Raw genomic sequence first — 19,330 nt, 5'->3', positions numbered from 1 at the left:
AGAAAATGACTATAGAGTATATCTGGTATAGATGTTGTGTAATGTTACTTTAGGGAGATTGTACTTTTATTTCAAACTAGAAGTTCTTTAGCAGCTAAATTCTCCTCCATATTCACTAGTAAGTTGATGACTTGTGCTGTTTGATGCTGTGTATGTGGTGATTTTTGCAGGTAGTGAAGTAATTCTGCAGTGTGGTATTAGTACTTTTCCTCAGTAAGGGATCTGAATACTTTTATGCTGAATTGGTTGCAGAAAATGAGCTGAACAAAGTTGTCACTCGTCTGGTGATGACAGTTTGCTTTCCTACGCTGTGACTGTGAGTGTGAGGGTGAAACATTTAGTTCAATTTTACTCATTATCTGCTGATTCTTCATGCATCAGACCACTCAAAAAAAACTCTTTGTTAAAAAAACATTTGTTAGTCAAACTTGCTGCAAGTCAGTTTATACTGGAGGCTCTTTCTGTGACCATCCTGCTTTTTTGATTTGAATGGAAATGTTCTGTTGACTCTTATTCTATTTCTATGTGTAAAACCAAAACAACAATCTTAAAAAAGCTCAACAAGTGACCCTCTTTTATATACAAGTAGTCATTTGTCCCATCGTTAATATAAAATATTAATTTCAGCAACTTTTAAAGGGACAAGTGTGTAGGATTTAGGGGGATCTACTGGTAGAAATAGAAGACTATTTTTAATCATGTTTTTATTAGATAAGCCCCACATATTTATGTAAGGAGTATGTTTGTTTTCTTTAGAAGATTGCCAAAAATACACCGATTATTATTGAAAGAAGCTGTAAAAACAGGCATTTTCGTCAGAGTTTGAACTGTCTGACGGTCCTTGAACGGATCACAGGTTATAAAACTTTCCGTTATAAAAAGTGACCAAAACGAAGCTTAAAATGTTGATATTTGTGTCAGAATCTCTTTATTCAACATATGTCATTTAAAATAAAATGTTCGCACTAACCAGATCCTGTTAAAAACATTAAATTCTGCTCCTCAGAGACACTGTGAAGACATGATTGATTCTGCTGAGACCAACGGTCACGTGACAAATATTCACTGAGAATCTGTTTACACAGAGCAGAGAGGAGAGGACAGGAGAGGCTGGAAACATGACAATACTTCATTATGTAGAATAATATAGGTTTTTGTAATATTCATGACATTTGTGGGAACTTGGAAAAGTGTCCATGTATAAATTCCAATTTATTCCAATTTTAAAAAATCATTTTTCAGAGAAATTCAACTTGTGTATTTCTCTCTTTATGATTTCTGTCATTCTAACTGTGTTATTCACCACAAAGACATGTTTGAGTTGTTCCCACTTCTAGCCATGATTGTGCTGAGCTTCAGGACTTATAGATCTATAGAGACTTTATATATTTCAGTGAAATACAAGGACACAGATTGAAAGGGAAGAATGGAGGGGGATTCAGTATGTTGCAATGCGCAAACTCACCACCAGAGGCCACTAGATCCTGCATACTGGAGCTTTAAATACAGTGCATGAACTGTAGCTGCAATAATTAACTTTTTTTTTTTCAAAGTATAGCACATAGTTGTATGCTGAAAAGTGGATTATGCATGGATTTATTTTAAAGAGGTGTTTATTTTAAAAATGTTTATGGTTTTATTTCTGCAAAACTGAAGGTTTCGTCTCAAAGTAAATCTACAAAATGACACAATAAAACTTTCAAAGCATGACATTGAAAGTATTTCAATGGATTCTTGTGATGATAGAGTGACGTCTCCTGCAGCTGCTCAAGCACTCTTTGCAGAAAGCCAAGGCCAGTTTACACAGCAGTCTATTATTACAGCAGGACTTAAACAGCCTTGAGATGTTCTGATTTATATAACTCCTAATTTCACCAATCTGTGTGTCTGTTTCACAGCTTTAGTGAGAGGCCGAGGTGGGCTTCAGAGGATTGTGGGTAGACAGGTAGTCAGGGATGAAGTGAAGCATCAGGCAGCTGGAAAACTGCTGCTGCTAATGAGTAAATCAAGGGAATAATCACTGTTGAGATTACGTAACTGCTGACAGATCTCACTTTATTCTCCTTAAAATGTAAAAAAAAGAGTGACAAATTAGTTCAGCCAGCAGGGCAAAAAAACAAAACAAAGGAAGAAGAGACTATATGTGTTCTACTTTAGTTTCCTCTTCTTTCTACCTGATCAATCCCTAATTTTCTCTGTCTGTCATCCAGTAAGCAGGTGTGTGTGACTCACCACTGGCTCACACACACACACACACACACACACACACATAGTGTTAAAAACAATATAATGTGTGTTTATAAAGCCTATATGAGCACACATCCTTTCCTCAAAAATAAATTAGAGCACATTTAAATACCTTGCCCCCTCTGCAGATTAAAGGCCGGGTCAGGTGTTTAGGAGTTTAAAGTCGTTTCTTTAAGCAGCAGTTTGAGGGGAGAAATAGAGATTATTTACCTTTTATGGCCGCATTCCAACAGGAAGAATCGAAACTTATAGATCCAGAATGAAAAGATGTAGATGTTGAAGTGAGGTGCAGCAGCAGCAGCAGCTCCGTCAGCGTCACTTCAGCTCGCAGATCATCTGAGATATATGAGGCGCATGTTCAGACACGTGTAAAGGCAGCGTCTGTGAGGGCGGAAGCACGGTGGTGCACACTTTCAAATTAAAGCACTCAGTTTGTAACGAAACTGCTTAATTTAAAGGCATAATATTAAGAATAATAATCAAAAGTACATTGCAAATGTGGACAGTTTTTTTTCCTCCCCTTTTTTTATTTTAATTTATAATTAGTTTTACCAATGTGACAATGTTTATATAAAAACAAATAAAAATCGAAGTCTGAAATCAAATCAATGAAATATGAATTACATAACTGAATAAAAATGTTCTTCTCTATTTTTTCTTTACCAACGTGATGATGTTTGTATAAAAATAAATAAAATATTAATTACAAAATTGAAAAATGATTCACACAAACATGCAGTTATTTTAACTGAACATTATAATGCTGCATACTAATGTAGGCATATATATTTCATTTGTGATTTTTTTTACCAACGTGACAATGTAAATATATATTTAAAAAAAACAATTAAATATTAACTAGGGAAAAAAAGATAATTAACAGAACCATGAAGTAATATAGGCTATAGCTCCTCTCATTTAAAAATGAAACATTATCATAATAGTTAGTTTGTAAGTTGTCTTTTTTTTAATGTAGGCCGTAGACTTTTAAGGTTGTAAGGTTTTTATTTCTTTTAATTTAAAAATTTTTTTTTTGAATTTTGCTCTTGAAAGGTTCTACATAAACAAACTAAATAAAAAAAAATATTATTATGAATGTGGGAAACTCAAACTCTTTTCCCCTACTTTGCTAATTCAAAGAATAAAGCTTTTACTTTTTAATTCATTACCGGAAATGGTATAATGCTGACATGGCTACCTTGACGTAACTTCAATCCTTTATCTTAATTACATTAAAACAAACAACTACCCTAATTTTTTAATCAATTAATTAATTTAAGAGGACCAAAGGAAGAGAAGAGATGCATAAGAAAGGAGGAGGAGCAGGAGGAGGAGGAGGAGGAGGAGGAGGAGTGGGATTCATGTTAAAGAGGATTAACCCTGACTGAGCCATCTGTAGTTGATAAACCTAGTTACACGGAAGAGCAGTTAGTGTCTACACAAACAATAAAAATAACTGTCTGAGGTGCGCAATGTTTTATATATTCTAAATATAGTATAAGTTTATTATTGATGCATTTATGTAAGCAGCATTTTAATTTGTTAAGGTAGGGCTACTTTTTATCTAAATGAAGTGGAGTAAAAAGCACAATATTTCTCTCAAAATGTAGTTGTCGAAGATTAAAGTTACATAAAATGGAAACAATCAGGTAAAGTCCACAAGATTGTACTTAAACCTCTTAGGCAACTGGTGTCAACTGAACTTATTAGGATAATAACTATGTGAAAAATATTTAGGGGATTATTTTAATTTATATAAACCGTTAATTTCCTTTTAAATTAGTGGTCTCATATGACAGAAAAACTAAAAACACAACGTTTTTTCCAACAAATAATCTTGCTGGCTATGTAAACATTCCATCAGCCATACGTCATAATGTACGTACGTGCGTGTAACGTCATCACGTCAACATTGACGACGCGGGCACGTAGCCCGTCTCCAATGTAAACAAAGTGAAGTTTTGTCGCGTATCGAGGATGGATTCAGTGACAGAAAGTGAAATAACGCAGATAGTGAGACTGCAGGTAGGCAGACAGTGAATTAAAACCTTTAATTATTGTTTATGAACACAGAGAAAGTCGTATTATTACGGTGCTCTTAGGAATTTTACAACTAAGACCTAAACATGAAGTCTAATTGAGAGATAATGTTATCTAACTCATTAAAAAGCACATGCTTACACAAGTGTTTTGCACCTTAATCGTCTTATTTGCCCCTAAAACTGTCGATTTAAAAAAAATACCTGTGGTGGAATGTAACTAAGTAAATTTACTCACGTACTGTAACGTTACTTTTCCATTTATTTAACTTTATGCTTCTGCTTCACTACATGTTAGAGGTAAATATTGTACTTTTTACTCCACTACTTTTAACTGACAGCTTGAGTTACTTTTCAGGTAGAGATTTAACATAAAAAAAACTAAAATGATTAAAATGATTACAAATCGGTATAAGTAAAACCACATAACAGTATAATGTCGTTAAATTAGGACTTTCACACTGTAATATTGCAACTTTTACTCAATTAAAGAAATTAATAATTCTTTCTCAGTTCCCTCTGCTCCACTAGGTTTAAGAATAAAATATTATATCATGTCATCATCGTGTAATCTGATGACTGTATAAGGCAAGATAAACTTAAATAATAAATAATTGATAGACTGCTTTCCCTGAAGTGTCCAAATAAATAAAGCCGAATCATTATATACAAAAATAATATAATAAATTATATATATTTAAATAGTGTGATCTGCAAAAACAAGATGTGTGATGTGAGTGAATCATAATCCAAAGACACAAGCAGAACATTTGTGTGATTAATAAAAAATAGATTAAAATGCTTCCTATCCACCAGTGCATCAGTAATAATAATAATGTGTTGTTGTGTGTGTGCAGAGAGAGGCCGGCGTGCAGAGGCTCAGCTGTCACTTCTCGTGGTCTGAGTTCTGTGATGAACGCCGCTGCTTCCATCAGGAGTTTGTGTACGACGTGGCCATGTTTGCTGCGGCCCGTGGCTTCCCCTGGTCTAACGTGGTCCGGGCAGCTGTGATCGCCAAAAACATCTTCCCACAGCTGGACGGTGAGAGCAAACAGCAGTCATCTGCAAAACAAAACCAGTTTCTTTTGTTTCCAGGGCTAATAGAACTTGTTAAAAATGTGTTTGTGACTTTTAAGAATGTTTTAATGAGGCACAAAGGGAGTGAATCACTCAAAATGACTCAAACTTAGCCTATCAACACAACAATTCATGGGTTTTGTGTATTTCTAGTAGGGGTGGGCAATATGGCCCTAAAAGAATATCACGATATTTCAGGCTATTTTTGCGATAACGATATTCTTGACGATATTACGAAATACTTAAAAAGATATAGAAAATATGTGTTTTTTTAGTCTGTATAAATAAATAAAAATCTAAAATGTAGTGTGAAGTGCAAATCTCAACAGTTGCCAAATAAATAAAAAAAAATGTATGAGAAAATAATAAAATTAACCATTTAGGGGTTCCGGGGGCATATTTTAATGACATTTTGTAAAGGAGAATAAAGGTTCTTGTATGTTTTATTTAAGGCATCTTATTTTGACAGTCTTCTTGTAAGTTCTGTGGTGGATTCTGTTATCACACTGTGCTCTTATTTTTGAAAGCTGCATGTGTTTAACGACAGAGAGTAAGTAGCTTTTTGTGATTAAAACAACTTTAATTGTTAGCTAATGTTAACCTTATGACACTACATCAAGAAGTAGGAATGTTGCCAGTATCACGATATGCATTTTTTTTAACCATGAAAAAAATATACCGATATTATCGTGAACGATACGATATGGCACACCCCTAATTTCTAGTGTAGATAAGTGTGCTGCAATTCAAGCTTTTTCAAAACAGCGACTAGTTTGTTTTGATTCCATGCAGTTCTCTCACTAGATATTCCACTAGGACTGGCACAATACCACTTTTTCAGGTCTGATACAGATACTGGAGCACATTTTTGTATCTCATTTTGCTGTGATTTAGTTAAATAAACCTCTTCTCCATGCTTCTGTCTTCATCAGGTCTCAATGCACCCAGGCTGTTGTCTTCGCTGAGAGACGCCGTGTCTGAGCCGAACCTCACCTCGGTCCAACGACACCAGTTCACCCAGTTCCTCACAGACACCTGCATCAGCCGGCGGAGGCTCTTCCAGGCGGTGCTGGAAGGAGCTGCCATCACATCCGCCTCTCAGCTGCAGCTGGAGGTGCAGCTGCCGCCTACACCTCGTCCTCTCTCTCAGGTAATGAAGCCTTTTGTAACGAGTGTTCGGCAGCCACACAGCTGCAGGATCTGACCAGTGTGCATGTGGTGCAGCAGGGCACGGACCTGAAGGTGTGGGAGCAGCAGCAGCATCACGCTGAGCTCAGCTCTCTGCTGCGACAGAAGGAGGAGAAGCTGCAGAGTCTCAGAGCGGGGTCAAGGGTCACTCTGCAGGAGCTGGATGTTCCTGAGGAGGAGCAGCTGGACAAGGAGGTAAGATAAAGTGTGATGAAGTGAAATAAAATATATATTGAAGTAGAAGACATCCAGCAAGGCCAATGCTGCGTTCAAATGCTTCTCTGCTGCCATTTCCAGAGTCGTATGTTATTTTTATTTGTACCTTTATTGCTTTAAATAACGTGCTGCTTCCTGCATCAACGTGAGAAAAGGCCTGTCACGATAATTACTATATTGACTTATCGTTCGACATATAAAAATGGACACAATAGTTTTTTTCTGGACTCAATATGTTGAATTTTTGTGCTTTTTTTGTGTTGTGTTTAAAGGAATGCTGCAAATGTTTGACAGGCAATAGAATATCCAAAGAAACTCCTTCACTTCCCATCCAGCCATTCCAGCTGTGTATATGTTATTTCATTAATAAAAATATAATATAATACATAATGATTATCTCATTGCAATGTTTTGTTAACAGCCTAAAAGTCTATTTTATTTGTTTTGGATGTAGTTTTGTTTATCTAGGATTTTTTAGTATTTCTTTTCCACATTTCAATTCCAATCTTTAATATTCTCCAGATTTAAAAATCCATTGCTGTGGAAAGTGATGTACTTATTATGCTCAAATATTGTTATAAAACTAAAACAACATCGATACAATGATACTATTGTTTATCGTGATAGTTTCTGGGAAAATATATCGTCCTAAAAAATGTGTTATTGTGACAGGCCTAGGTGAGAATACTGATTTTATGACATTTTTATGCATTTTATGTATAAGTTTTACACTTTTACATGATAATGATTTCATTATGATTGTAAAATAAAGTTTAACTTGCAGTTGGTGTTATGCTGTGAGGGTCAGAGACAGTTTTATACTGTGACTTCACCAAGTTAGTCTAGTACGTGGAAAGACTCTCCGAGGTGAATTATTGTGGAATTAATTTCGATTAGACAAGACCAGTCAGTTAATTTGTTTTCACCGGGACAGTAACACTCATTGTCAGTGACTTCTGAGCAAAAAAAAAAAAAAAAAAGACTTCATAAGTTGCTGTGCTGCAGTTTTTATGATCTGTATTTTTACTTAAATTCTATGTCCGTTCAATGAAAAGAATGTTGCTGCATTTCATGTATGAAAGGTGCTATACAAATAAAGCATTAATATTGTAACAAAGAGCAAAGGAAACAGATCAGGTGAGCCTTTAACCCTCTGGAGTCCATTTATTTATTGAAAATACACATGTTTTATGTACAGTAATAACTTTATTTATATATGATATGTAGACAAGCTGAGAAAGCCAGTTAAAGTTCAATCATAGGAGCTTTCACAGTGTGACATTTATGTTTCTAGATCATTTTTTAAATGTGAATTTTCTTTCTAGAATGAAAATTATTACTATTTTTAAATTACATGAAAATAGACTGTTTTGTAGTTTTATTTTTCTGCTGTTTTTGTGTGTATAAATGGTAAAAAAAAAAAAAAAAGGTACATTTCCAAAGACACCTGTGCCTTTTGTTTGTATTTTGGGTTCCTGGCAGCTTTATACTTTGTTAATTAAAATAAAATTAAAAATCTGACCGATAGCCAAGTTTGTGTGGAGAAAAAGGAGCCATGCATGTGATGTAAGGACAGACTGAAAGATGCTAAACAGAGACAGAAACTAATGCATAGCAAGTTGACAAATTTGAACCAAAATCTCCTGGACTTCAGAGGTTTAAACATGATGGGGATTTTTCTGATTATGAAGACAGCACATGAACGCAGCGTAAATATTTGCAGCGTTAATAGAAGTGAAATGAATCCATGTTTCTGCCCTGTGAGTCAGAGCTGCTTCAAAATGTAATGGCTTCTTCTTTGGATTATGGAAATCCTTCTGACCTCCTTGTTGTGTACCGTCCCTCCTCTGCAGGCTCTGGTGCAGTGTGTCCGTGCAGCAGTGAGGTCTACAGAGGACCAGATCCTGGAGAGTCTGGACCAGGAGGCGTCTCTGCTCCGAGACATCCAGCAGCTCAGACTGCAGCAGGCAGCGCCGGCCAGCGGACGCCTCCACAGACGGCCCCACAGAGGAGACGCAGCAGCAAAGACCAAGCTGCACTAACAGGACTCAGAGAGCCTGGAAACACTGTGAGGAAGGCTTATTATATTATTTAATCTCAAGTTTTAACTCTTGTAATATGTGATATATTTCATTTTCCAATATTGGATAATATCCCATCATCTGTGAATGATTTTCAACCTTAAGAGACAAAAAGGAAAAAAACAAAACAAAATAAACTCAACAAAAATTAATTATAATACTCAAATTGAAATATGGTCATGTTATATTAATGGCAGAAGGTAAACAGCAGAAAATAGGTTATTTAATACAAAAATAAATGAGAAAATAAAGATTTAAAATGAGTTACATCGCCCCTTTCTTCAGCCTTGTTTCTAATTATTTTCATTTTCTATAAAGTGAATTTAAGCCTCTCAAATAGAACCAAAGGCCTTCCTGTTACCTTGGAAAATTGGTGATTTTGAAAACATTTATTGTCATATTAATGATCAAATATGATGTGAATAGACTCATTGTGTGATTGTTTACAAAGGAAAAGTCATCAGAGCTGGTTTCATTCAAGTATTTATTTTTTTATAAAGTAGTCCTTTTGAGTCGAAGCTGCAAACAATAAATAACATCAATATTTAAAAAAAAAAAAAAGTTGCACTTCTCCTGCACACATCTAAGGCATTACAGTACTGCTACAAAACTAAAGAGCTCTATTTTTCCCTCAATAAATGCAAATAACTGCTGATGCATTCATCGATTCAACATTCATGAATTTTCAGAACTGAGACTAAACACAAAGCAACCATAAAAATAATCTAAATAGACAAAAAAATATCAAAAGCACCTCATTTAGTGCAAAGTATGAAGCTTTTTAAGCTCTTCTTCTTTAGTTAGCATCACTTTAAGGCCTACAGCTACCTGTAACTCCCTGCAGCTGGGTGACAGTTTCTACGGTAACAGTAGCCGAGGTAAAGCCTTCCAGTGTTGCTGCTTACAGTACATATTAGTGACCAGTTGGAGTGCAGCTCAGTTTAAAGCCAACTGGTTTCGAGGACGGCACTAGTGTCCCCTAAGGCGAGCGTTCAGCTGCGACAGATGACAGCTGCATATATCATCATCTGCATACTCACAGATACAACATGACATAAATACATACGTACAGTACATTCAGAGAGACCACGCTGCTCTAAAACAAGCTCAGTAACTCAGAGACGGGATCCAGCAGGTTCTCCAGAAGAACAGAGAGAGATGAGATGGACGGATGAGGAGATGGTGCAAAATCTGATCAGAAATATTATGATATTGAGAGGTCTGGAATGTTTTTTTGCCTCTGATATGGAAGTTCATATCTGAGGTACATTCATTTAAATTTGCAGTAGGGTCTAAATTCTAATCCCCCTGTCTGGTTTTTGTATTTAATAATTTAGGAGCTTATATGAGATAGATAACGGCATATTACGGCCATTGTAGGTGAGAAAAAGAGCAGGGAGAAGGGGGTAATATCCTGGGAAAACTCCAAGATAGATTCTTATTTTTAGGAGAAAAACAAGGATTTTATCTAAGAATCAAGTCACAAATTCACAAGAATTTAATGGAGCAATCTGGAACCAGAATTTCCTTCGGGATAGATAAAGTTCTAACTTATCTTATCTGAAAAAAACCCTTGTTTTTGCTCATTCATTTACCATTTGAATCTCTGAGAATATCAGATTGTTTTCCTTATACATTTATGAATTTTATCTTTTTGGTTTTAAGTTTTATCATAGTATTATCCCCCTCTTCATGCTGCATATTTTTTGGCCCTAACATGCCGTCGTATTCTTAAGATATGTGTAAGGACATAACAATAACTTAAATTCTCATTGTCACATATTTTCAAATAAAGCTTTCAACACAGTTGCGACACAAATGCTTTAAAGGCTCAGTTTGCTCGTGCGAGCTGGTTTCCTGTACTGATGTGAGTCAGCATGCTCTGCACCATCTCTGACAGGTCGTACTCGTGCTTCCAGCCCCAGTCCCGCCTCGCCGCGCTGTCCTCTAACGCCATGGGCCAGCCGTCCGCTGAAAGAGACAGAAGAGAGATTATTAACCGTCTGGAGTCCAGGAAAGCACCGGAGCACGACACCTCATGATGTTGCAACGTAAAAACAAAGCAGCATGGAGCCCTGCTGTCAGCTTCGCTCTAAAGTTTTGGCTTTTCCAGAAGTTTCCATTTTCCATTTAGCGTGTCAACTCTTTCAGCAAAGGTAAAAAACCACCTCAACCAAGTGTAACATATTACTGAAGTTTTTGCAGAAGTTTTATTGAATTTTGCAGTGTGAGTTCAGCATTTTTAATGCAATCTTTCTATGTTTATTGTGTGATTTTTGTGTGTTTTTATCATGTTTTTTATGTGTTTTTGTAAATTTTTGTGTTTGTACTTTTTATTTATTTGATTTTGTGTATTTTTTGTGTTTTTCATTTTTTTTTTCATTTTTTGTGTATTTTTATGTGTTTTATGTTTTTTTGTGTGTGTGGTTTTTTTTTGTGTGTGTGTTTTTTGTGTTCAAAATGTTGATCCAGGAAGTCAGAATGACAAAATAATAATCTGGTGAGGTTGTGCTGAAAAAAATGATACCAGCATGGAATGATAAACATTTTTTTAAGTCGTTTGTACAGGCAGAATGAAAAAGAGTCAAAACCCATCAAAATAGCCCCAAACTCCACAGGGTTAAATATCATCATACGACTCATCTCTCCATTCGTTGTGCAGACGGTCTCACCTATCGCCTGTCTGACAGGATCCACGCTGTAGGTAACCTTGAGGTCAGGCAGGACTTTGTGGATCTCCTGGATGAGGTCGTGTGGCGTGAAGCTCATGGCGTGGATGTTGTAGGTGCGGCTGGACAGAGACTCAGCAGGAGCCTCCAGGACCTCCAGAGTCGCCCTGAGACAGTCGTCTGCACAGACAGAGGGCGAAGTAATGAGTGAGGAGGAGAGGAAGGAAACAGAGAAGAGAAAAGAGATTCTAGTGAAAGATGTGACATTACCAATGTACATCATAGGAAGACGTGTGTCGCTGCGCAGGTAGCACTCAAAACAGCCGGACTTCACGGCTGCATGGAAGATCTGGACAGCATAGTCTGGGAATGGAAACATAGGTCAAGATTAAGACCAAAGACATCATGCATGGCTATTTATTCTGCTGTTCCTGCACAGTGATGGGATTTTGTTTGAGGGTTTTATTTAATTTTTGGGCGAGGGCATTTGAAGCTTCATTTCAAAACCTCAATAGAAGATTTGAATTTTAAAAATATATTCGGTACAGCCTTGGTTTAATCTGTGTAAACTATTTAAGTCAGACACAGTAAATTCCTGGTCATCACAGTGAGTTTTCCAGGCAGGAAGCCACTTTGAGGAGACTTTTAACCCATTTAGGCCTAAAACGCCTGGAAAAAATGCCTGTAAAACCTCTGGCCGATTTTAAAATAAGCCCCTAAAACCTGAAGTTTTTCTGGAAATTCAACAGAAGCGTCAAAGCTTCCTACTAAATAATACATTTTTCAGCCTCTGTAGCAGATAGAAATGAAATTCAAAAAGTATTTGAGAGCTTATAGCTGTTATATCTGAGCTCCCTCCGCTATAGTCGTCTTCCGCCATGATTTCAAAGTTCTGGAAAAGTCCCATGTTGCATTGCGACACTCCCACATGTATTCTGATGCATTTCATTGGCCAAGAGACCGAAAATAGGTGGAAAAAAACTACAAATACTACAAAACGACGTATCAGCTTTCCCGGCTTTAATGGTAGAATAACGCAACAGCGCCCCCGGTTTTAATGGTAGAAATGCAGCTTAAATGGGTTAAACAAACAAGATATAATTAATTAATTAGGGAGCTCTGTCTGTGCTAAACGAAGCCATCAGCTGCTTTATAAACGAGCTTACCTGTGGTTCCTCCTCCAGGCTGGGAGTCAGCTGAGACGATGCCTGGATACCTGAGACAGCGGAAATCCAGCCCATACCTGTGGTGGTAGTACTGGAGAAAGGAGAGGGAGGCAAAGCTTAAAAAAACGGAGTTTGTGGTAAAACGCTGAAGCAAAAAGTCTGAATGTGTGTGTGTATGTGTCTCACCTCACCCATCAGCTCGGCGTGGACCTTGGAGACGCCGTAGATGGTGCGTGGTCTCTGCACACAGAGCTCAGGGGCGGGGTCCCTGGGCGAGGACGGACCGAAGGCACCGATGGTGCTGGGGACAAACACACGCAGACCATGTTCGGTTGCTATGTCTAATATGTTATGGAGACCTACAAGGAGAGAGAGGCTGTGTTCAGATGTCTCTAAATGCACAATCTGCATCAGTGTCTTATCTTCAGTAGTTTCACAGTTAAATCTGACAGGAATGAATGTGACGTACCTGTGATGTTGACCTCTTTGGCCAGAGCAACGTTAGTCTCTCCCACAGCGGACAGAACCGCCGAGTAGTGAACCAGCCAGCTGATGTTGTTGTTCACCACAATCTCCCTGAGGTTCTTATAGTCCAGGATGTCTGAGAAGATGAAGGGACCTGTGGAGGACTCAAAGGTTAACATGTTGTCTGTGGACAGTTTGAACCAAAGAGTCAACCTCCATCTCAGAAACTCAGATGAGATTCATCTAACACACCTGGTGTCACAGCAATGTTTTTATCTATTCAGAAATCAAATGTAATGCTTTTTAAGAGCTTTTTAAGATCCTAAAAGAAACAATTGAATATGTTTCCCATAGCTAAACGAATGCACAACAACTTTATACCCTTGGCTGAGGTTCACACTAATATTCTTTGCACCTGTGCACACAATTTTGGCTTTTGTACGTTATTTGAAGGTTCAAAGTTGAGTAAGACACTTTATAAACCACATATCTTCGCTTATGGTGCTGTGTTATTTAATGTAGGTCCTTTGTAGATGCTTGTGAACCTCAGAGTCTTGCCATAAAAACATGAGTTTGCTGTGGGTGTCGATGTTTCCTGAGCAGATGTTTTATTTATTTTGATTGTGATTTGATTGCAGCATTAAGTTCGTCTGGCCCGAATGAGAATTAACTGCCTAATAGAAAGCTTTTACCCTGACATTAACAAAGTCACTTGAACAAGGCCTAACAACAAAATCTGAAACAGCAAATAATTTATATTACATTGCACAAAGCAGGTTATGTATATATATATAAATACACACCATTGTGATAGACATGGTTGGGGGGTTTCCTAATGTCAGACAGGATGACGTTATTCTTTCCAAACCGTCTCCTGAGGGTGAAACAACACGTCAGTTCTGTTGGACTGAAACCAAAATGGATCAATAAGCAACACTCTGTAACAACAGACTGCTTACCTCAGCAACTTTGCGAGCCCTACTCCGAGCTGTCCAAGCCCTCCTGCAAGGATGAAAAGATCAAGTGTCATTGGGGCTTGATATTTACTCAAACGTGATAGAGAGAGGGAAAAAAACTGCTGAAAAACAAATGAGTGAACAAAAACAGACCAGTGATGAGGACTTTGGGGTGTTCAGTGTCGGTGCAGGATGGAGGGTGAGCTGATAACTGCTGTGAAGACGAGCTGATGCCTCGTACTGCTGAGTTCAGTCTCTCAACGCGGCACCGTGGAAGGCTCCCAGCATGCTTCACTGCACCCCTCAGCAACTGCATCAGCAGCATCATGCACCTCCTGTAAACAGACGCGTGCATTAACAGCAGCAGTGGCAGGTGGCAGGTGTCATTGTCTGAACTAGTGAGTGCACCCATTACCATGGTGCACTGCACAACAATTAAGGCACATTACTATCACTAAACACGTGTTGTTGAGGGAAATGTAGGTCGCTGAGCTTAGAGGTGTAATTCTAGCTGCTACCCTGCTGTACAGAACAGTGTGTGCTTTTCTAATTTAATAAATGTCTGTTATATCATGTATTAAGACTGTGATTTATTCTGCATTTAATGTGTGATAATATATTTTTGTTCCTCTCTGTTCAGATAATTCTCTCATATTTCATCTTAGTCTTTAATCAGCCTTACTTTTTAATCTAGAGAAGTTTAAAGACACATGTTTTATTTTCATAGTTAGGACAGTCAAAGTAAAGAAATCCACTATATGTGAATCAAGTCTTGCCTAATGCCAACAACACCTATCTCAGATTATCTTCTTACAGCCTGCAGCTGACTTGCTCTAAATATAGACTACTACATATACATCCCAGACCACCCTTAAGCTTATTTTGGCAATCAGGTTAATGTGGCCAAATCCAAAATGCTAACCTTAATCTGTTACAAAATAATGAAATGTAACAACACAGAAGCCCTGCAATAGATACATGTTGTAGTGTATGTATGTAGTATGCAAAAGTTAAGATCAAGGCCTTATTATTATATTCTAAGTGAGTAACTTCCGGCATGACCGCAATTATTCATGATATTTTCAATGAGAAAATATGGAAAGTTGGTACTGCAGTTGTGCTAAAAGTATTCAGATCCCTTAAGTAAAAGCACTAATACCACACTGTGAAATTACTCCACTTCAAGCAAAAGTCCTACATTGAAAACTACCTTACTTAAGTAAAAGTACAAGAGTATCAGCATCAAAATCTACTTAAAGTATCAAAAGTATAAGTATTTGTTATGCAGAATGGCCTCACTCAGATAAAGCTAAATATAGTGTGTACAAAAGTACAATATGTACCTCATAAAGTAGTGGAGTAGAAGTATAAAGTTACATAAAATGGAAATACTAAAGTAAAGTAAAAATTGTCGTAAAGTACTTGAGTAACTGTACTTAGTTACTTTCCATTTCCAAGAGTTTAATTTAAGAGCTGATAACTAGACATTTTCCATGGTTTTCTTGATAATAACCAAAATCAAGAAAACTATGGAAAATGGCTAGATATCAGCTCTTAAATTAAACTCTCATCAGCTATTATATTTGTCCAAACAAAGGTACCTTTAGTTGTACCAGGCATTAAAATGAACAAGAAATTGAAGAAAACAAGGGTCTAATAATTTCCATGACTGTATATTGTACAGTGTGGATGCCGAATTGAAAACAGTACTCAAATGATTATTAATAATGCGTTATGTCCCTATTTTACGAGTTATACACCTTTAAAAACAAGAAAACAACTTATAGTGGCTGTTTTTTAATAGAAGTCTGGCGTGACATTTCACCTTAACAACACTTGTGTTCAAATCATAGACTTTATGTGTCAAACACAAACGTGGCACACTAGCCGTATGTTACTTTACCTAACTGGGTGTTAAACTAATGCAACCTACTTTATATTAGTAGTAAATAAGGTGTAATAATCTGTTTAATAGATTAACGTAACATCATCTGCTGCTGAACGTTAGATAACGGTAACTACGTGAACTTTGGCGGGCTTTAATGCTTTATCTGCGCCAGTTAAACCTTAGCCAGGCAGTTTGTTACAGAGCTGGTTAAATAGAATGTAGAAAATGGCATTTATTTCTTACTTTAACGTGAATTGGATCAGTGAAAAGACGGTTTGGAAATCCTTCTCCCGGCCACTGTCTATTTGTTATGAAACATGAAAGTAGTCGCATGGCTGTGGAGGAGGCTCGGCACGCTCTGATTGGCTGACATCCCGACAGGCTCGTCTCTGATTGGTTGACCACTCGAGAGGCTCAGCTCTGATTGGCTGACGACTCGAGAGGCTTGGCTCCGGAGCCTGCCCAAATCAAAACAGCAACTTCCTGTTAAGACTTTCACAATAAAATCCGGTTTGCGCAAACGCTGCAACTGAAGAAATGGGTGAAGACACTGACTTCCTGTGTTGCAGCTGACAAAAATATAGAACATAAACACAATATTAATGGAATTATGCAATGCACTGCAATTTGTCATGACAAAATTAATAAATAATTTACATCTTACTGTACAGCATATCTTATAAAGTGGTGGAAAAGGTATTTACAGTCATGGAAAAAAATATTAGACCATTGTATTCTTCAATTTCCTGTTCATTTTAATGTCTGGCACAACTAAAGGTACATGTATTTGGGAAAATATAATGATAACAACAAAAATTGGTCATAGGAGTTTAATTTAAGAGCTGATATCTACACATTTTCCATGGTTTTCTTGATAATAACCAAAATTATCATTATCAAGAAAACCATGGAAAATGTCTAGTTAGTATTGATGCATTTATGTAAACACTAAGTAGTGTTTTAAGGTAGGGTAATTTTAACTACTAAATATACTATTATGAGGTCTAATAGAATTTAATAAAAAAAAAAGTCTCATCACTTTAAGTTGATCATTTTTTATGTTAAATCTTGACCTGAAAAATGACTAAAGCTGGCAGCTAAATGTAGTGGGGTAATAAGTACAATATTTGCAAAATGTAGTGGATTAATTCACTCATTAACTTCCTGCCTTTTCCCTCCAAAAACGTAATCATCTACTTATATCACTCAGTGTATTAAACATATGTAGTCCTGTTTAAAAAAAAATAAAATCCATTTATTTATTCATTTTATACAATACTGCTCAATATTCTCATTTCATGTCTTTATTATATATTTTTGTAACATTGATATATGATTATCCTGTTGTTTACCTTCAATTTCTTCTTTTATGTATAATCTAAATAATAATAATAAAAAAGAGTGAAACAGCGCCCCCCCGGGTTGTAACTGATAGTGAACGTCGCCAACCATGTGGCGGAAAGACGACATTGCACCCTGACAGAAGTCTACCTGAGCGAACGCAGGTGAGGTTAATTAAGAAGTTTTAGTGTTTTGACGGGGTCGTGTCGTGGGTCACAACACCGGGAAACTTTAAGTTTAAGTCCCTGTGAAGATAAACTCTCCTCAGTGACTTGTGAAAACCAGCCGGAGGACTTTCTTTCCCCAAAAATGGATGTTTATCATTGTTAAATAACAAATAAATAACAATAACGGAAGAGTTAATGGTGCTAATGTTGGTTACAAGCTAAAAACTAACAACAACGTTTTGGCTAGCAGCCATAAAAAGAGGATTTTTGACGGACAACAAACTAAATAAGAATAACAACAACAAGTGTGAAGTGGGAGATAAGGAAAAGGACATAGAAACTTCGTATATTTAAGGAGAGGAGGATGAACTTCGGCGGCAAAAACGTGAGTCAGATACACCTTATTTCTCTGTTTTTGTTCCCATATATATCTTCTGTGGCTCTCTGTGTTTTAACCATAGACTGTATGGTTTTAACCAGTGGTGGAAAAAGTATTAAGACTCTATACTGAAGTAAAAGTACTGATACCACACTGTGTAATCCACTACAGGTAAAAGTACTAAAGTATCAGCATCAATATGTTTAAAGTATCAAAAGTAAGAGTACTACTTATGCAGAATGGTCCCACTCAGCATATTATATATATTCTTAATATATTATTACATTGTTTATGTTGATGCATTTATGTAAGCAGCATTTTAAAGCAATACAAAATGTATAATTACTTTAAATTGATCATGTTTTTATGTTAAACCTTGAAAAATAACTTAAGCTCTCAGCAAAATGTAGTGAAATAAAAAGTACAATATTTGCCACAAAATGTAGTGGAATATAAGTATAAACTACATAAAATTCAAATACTCAAGTAAAGATCAAGTAAAAGTTTTTTTTTAGTAATTTATGTCTACTTGTAGCTGTTTTTGTGCCTCTTTGAAGTCATTTAATGTATATATTGATATATTTGTGCATATTTTTCAAATAATGTATATCTCTTCCTAGTTGTTTTATATCCCTGTATTGACATTTTGCATATTTTTGGTAGTTTTGTGGATTTTTTTCTTCTTTTAATATCTTTTTGGGTTGTTTTTTTGTCTCTGTATAGTCATTTTATGTCTAATCACTTTAAATATATCAGAGTTTTCCTTCTAAATCTCAAGCTGAAAAGTAACTAAAGCTGACAACTAAATGTAGTGGAGTACATTTATCTCTAAATGTAGTGGAGTAGAAGTATAAAGTTACACTATAATTACAGTAAAAGTACCTAGTTACATTCCACCACTGGTTTTAACTCCCTGCTGTGTTTGATGCTGATATTATGTTCTATGCTGAAGTTGTTGTGTTGTTGCTGCTGTCAGCCCGCCGAGGCTTTGAATAATTTGGATTTATTGGTTGTTTATAATTTGCATCGTTGAATTAACCTGTGCTGAAGGTGTCACAGCTGCTTGTGACAGTTCCCTCATTGTTGTTTGGGTCTTAAGATGTGCTGTAATGAGTTATTAGCTCTAATAACAAGAAAACTGTAGGCTGACTTTTGTGTTCAAAGGGATAGGGATGCATAAATCATGGATGTGATACATGCAAATATTGTTAACTTTACACTTTACCTTGTTCTTTATATGATCTATCGGAGGTATCCCCTTTAAAACTGCCCCTGCACATGCATGCTGTCCAACACAATATCAATACTCAGATATTATGCCAAGCAATCCATGCTTATTATCAAAATCAGAAACTCCCATAAGAATAAATTAGCGGATCGTCCAGTTGTTGTGAGCATTTCCTCGAACAATGACAAGTGTGATTAACATAGTTAAGATGTGTGTTCATGCA

The 19,330-nt window shown here is 36.5% G+C and overlaps 2 protein-coding genes across 2 annotated transcripts; one reads left to right on the top strand and one right to left on the bottom strand.

Annotated features, from left to right (window-relative positions):
- Positions 1–4,194: 4,194 nt before the first annotated feature.
- c24h8orf74 (chromosome 24 C8orf74 homolog) lies at positions 4,195–9,111 on the top strand. The gene is made up of 5 exons (XM_059327800.1): positions 4,195–4,272; positions 5,144–5,327; positions 6,296–6,513; positions 6,591–6,746; positions 8,621–9,111. Exons 1-5 carry the CDS (start codon positions 4,225–4,227, stop codon positions 8,807–8,809), a joined length of 795 nt encoding a protein of 264 aa, XP_059183783.1. The 5' UTR covers positions 4,195–4,224; the 3' UTR covers positions 8,810–9,111.
- Positions 9,112–9,315: 204 nt separating this feature from the next.
- Positions 9,316–16,285, bottom strand: LOC131962746 (L-threonine 3-dehydrogenase, mitochondrial-like). Its single transcript, XM_059327799.1, has 10 exons — positions 16,236–16,285; positions 14,258–14,439; positions 14,108–14,150; positions 13,952–14,022; positions 13,153–13,302; positions 12,870–13,042; positions 12,684–12,774; positions 11,788–11,880; positions 11,521–11,697; positions 9,316–10,819 (listed from the first exon to the last, which is right to left on the bottom strand). Exons 2-10 carry the CDS (start codon positions 14,430–14,432, stop codon positions 10,680–10,682), a joined length of 1,113 nt encoding a protein of 370 aa, XP_059183782.1. The 5' UTR covers positions 14,433–14,439; positions 16,236–16,285; the 3' UTR covers positions 9,316–10,679.
- Positions 16,286–19,330: the final 3,045 nt, after the last annotated feature.

This window comes from Centropristis striata, chromosome 24, assembly GCF_030273125.1.
Source record: "Centropristis striata isolate RG_2023a ecotype Rhode Island chromosome 24, C.striata_1.0, whole genome shotgun sequence".
Classification (NCBI taxonomy): domain Eukaryota; kingdom Metazoa; phylum Chordata; class Actinopteri; order Perciformes; family Serranidae; genus Centropristis; species Centropristis striata.
This window is presented reverse-complemented; position numbering and strand designations above follow the sequence as displayed.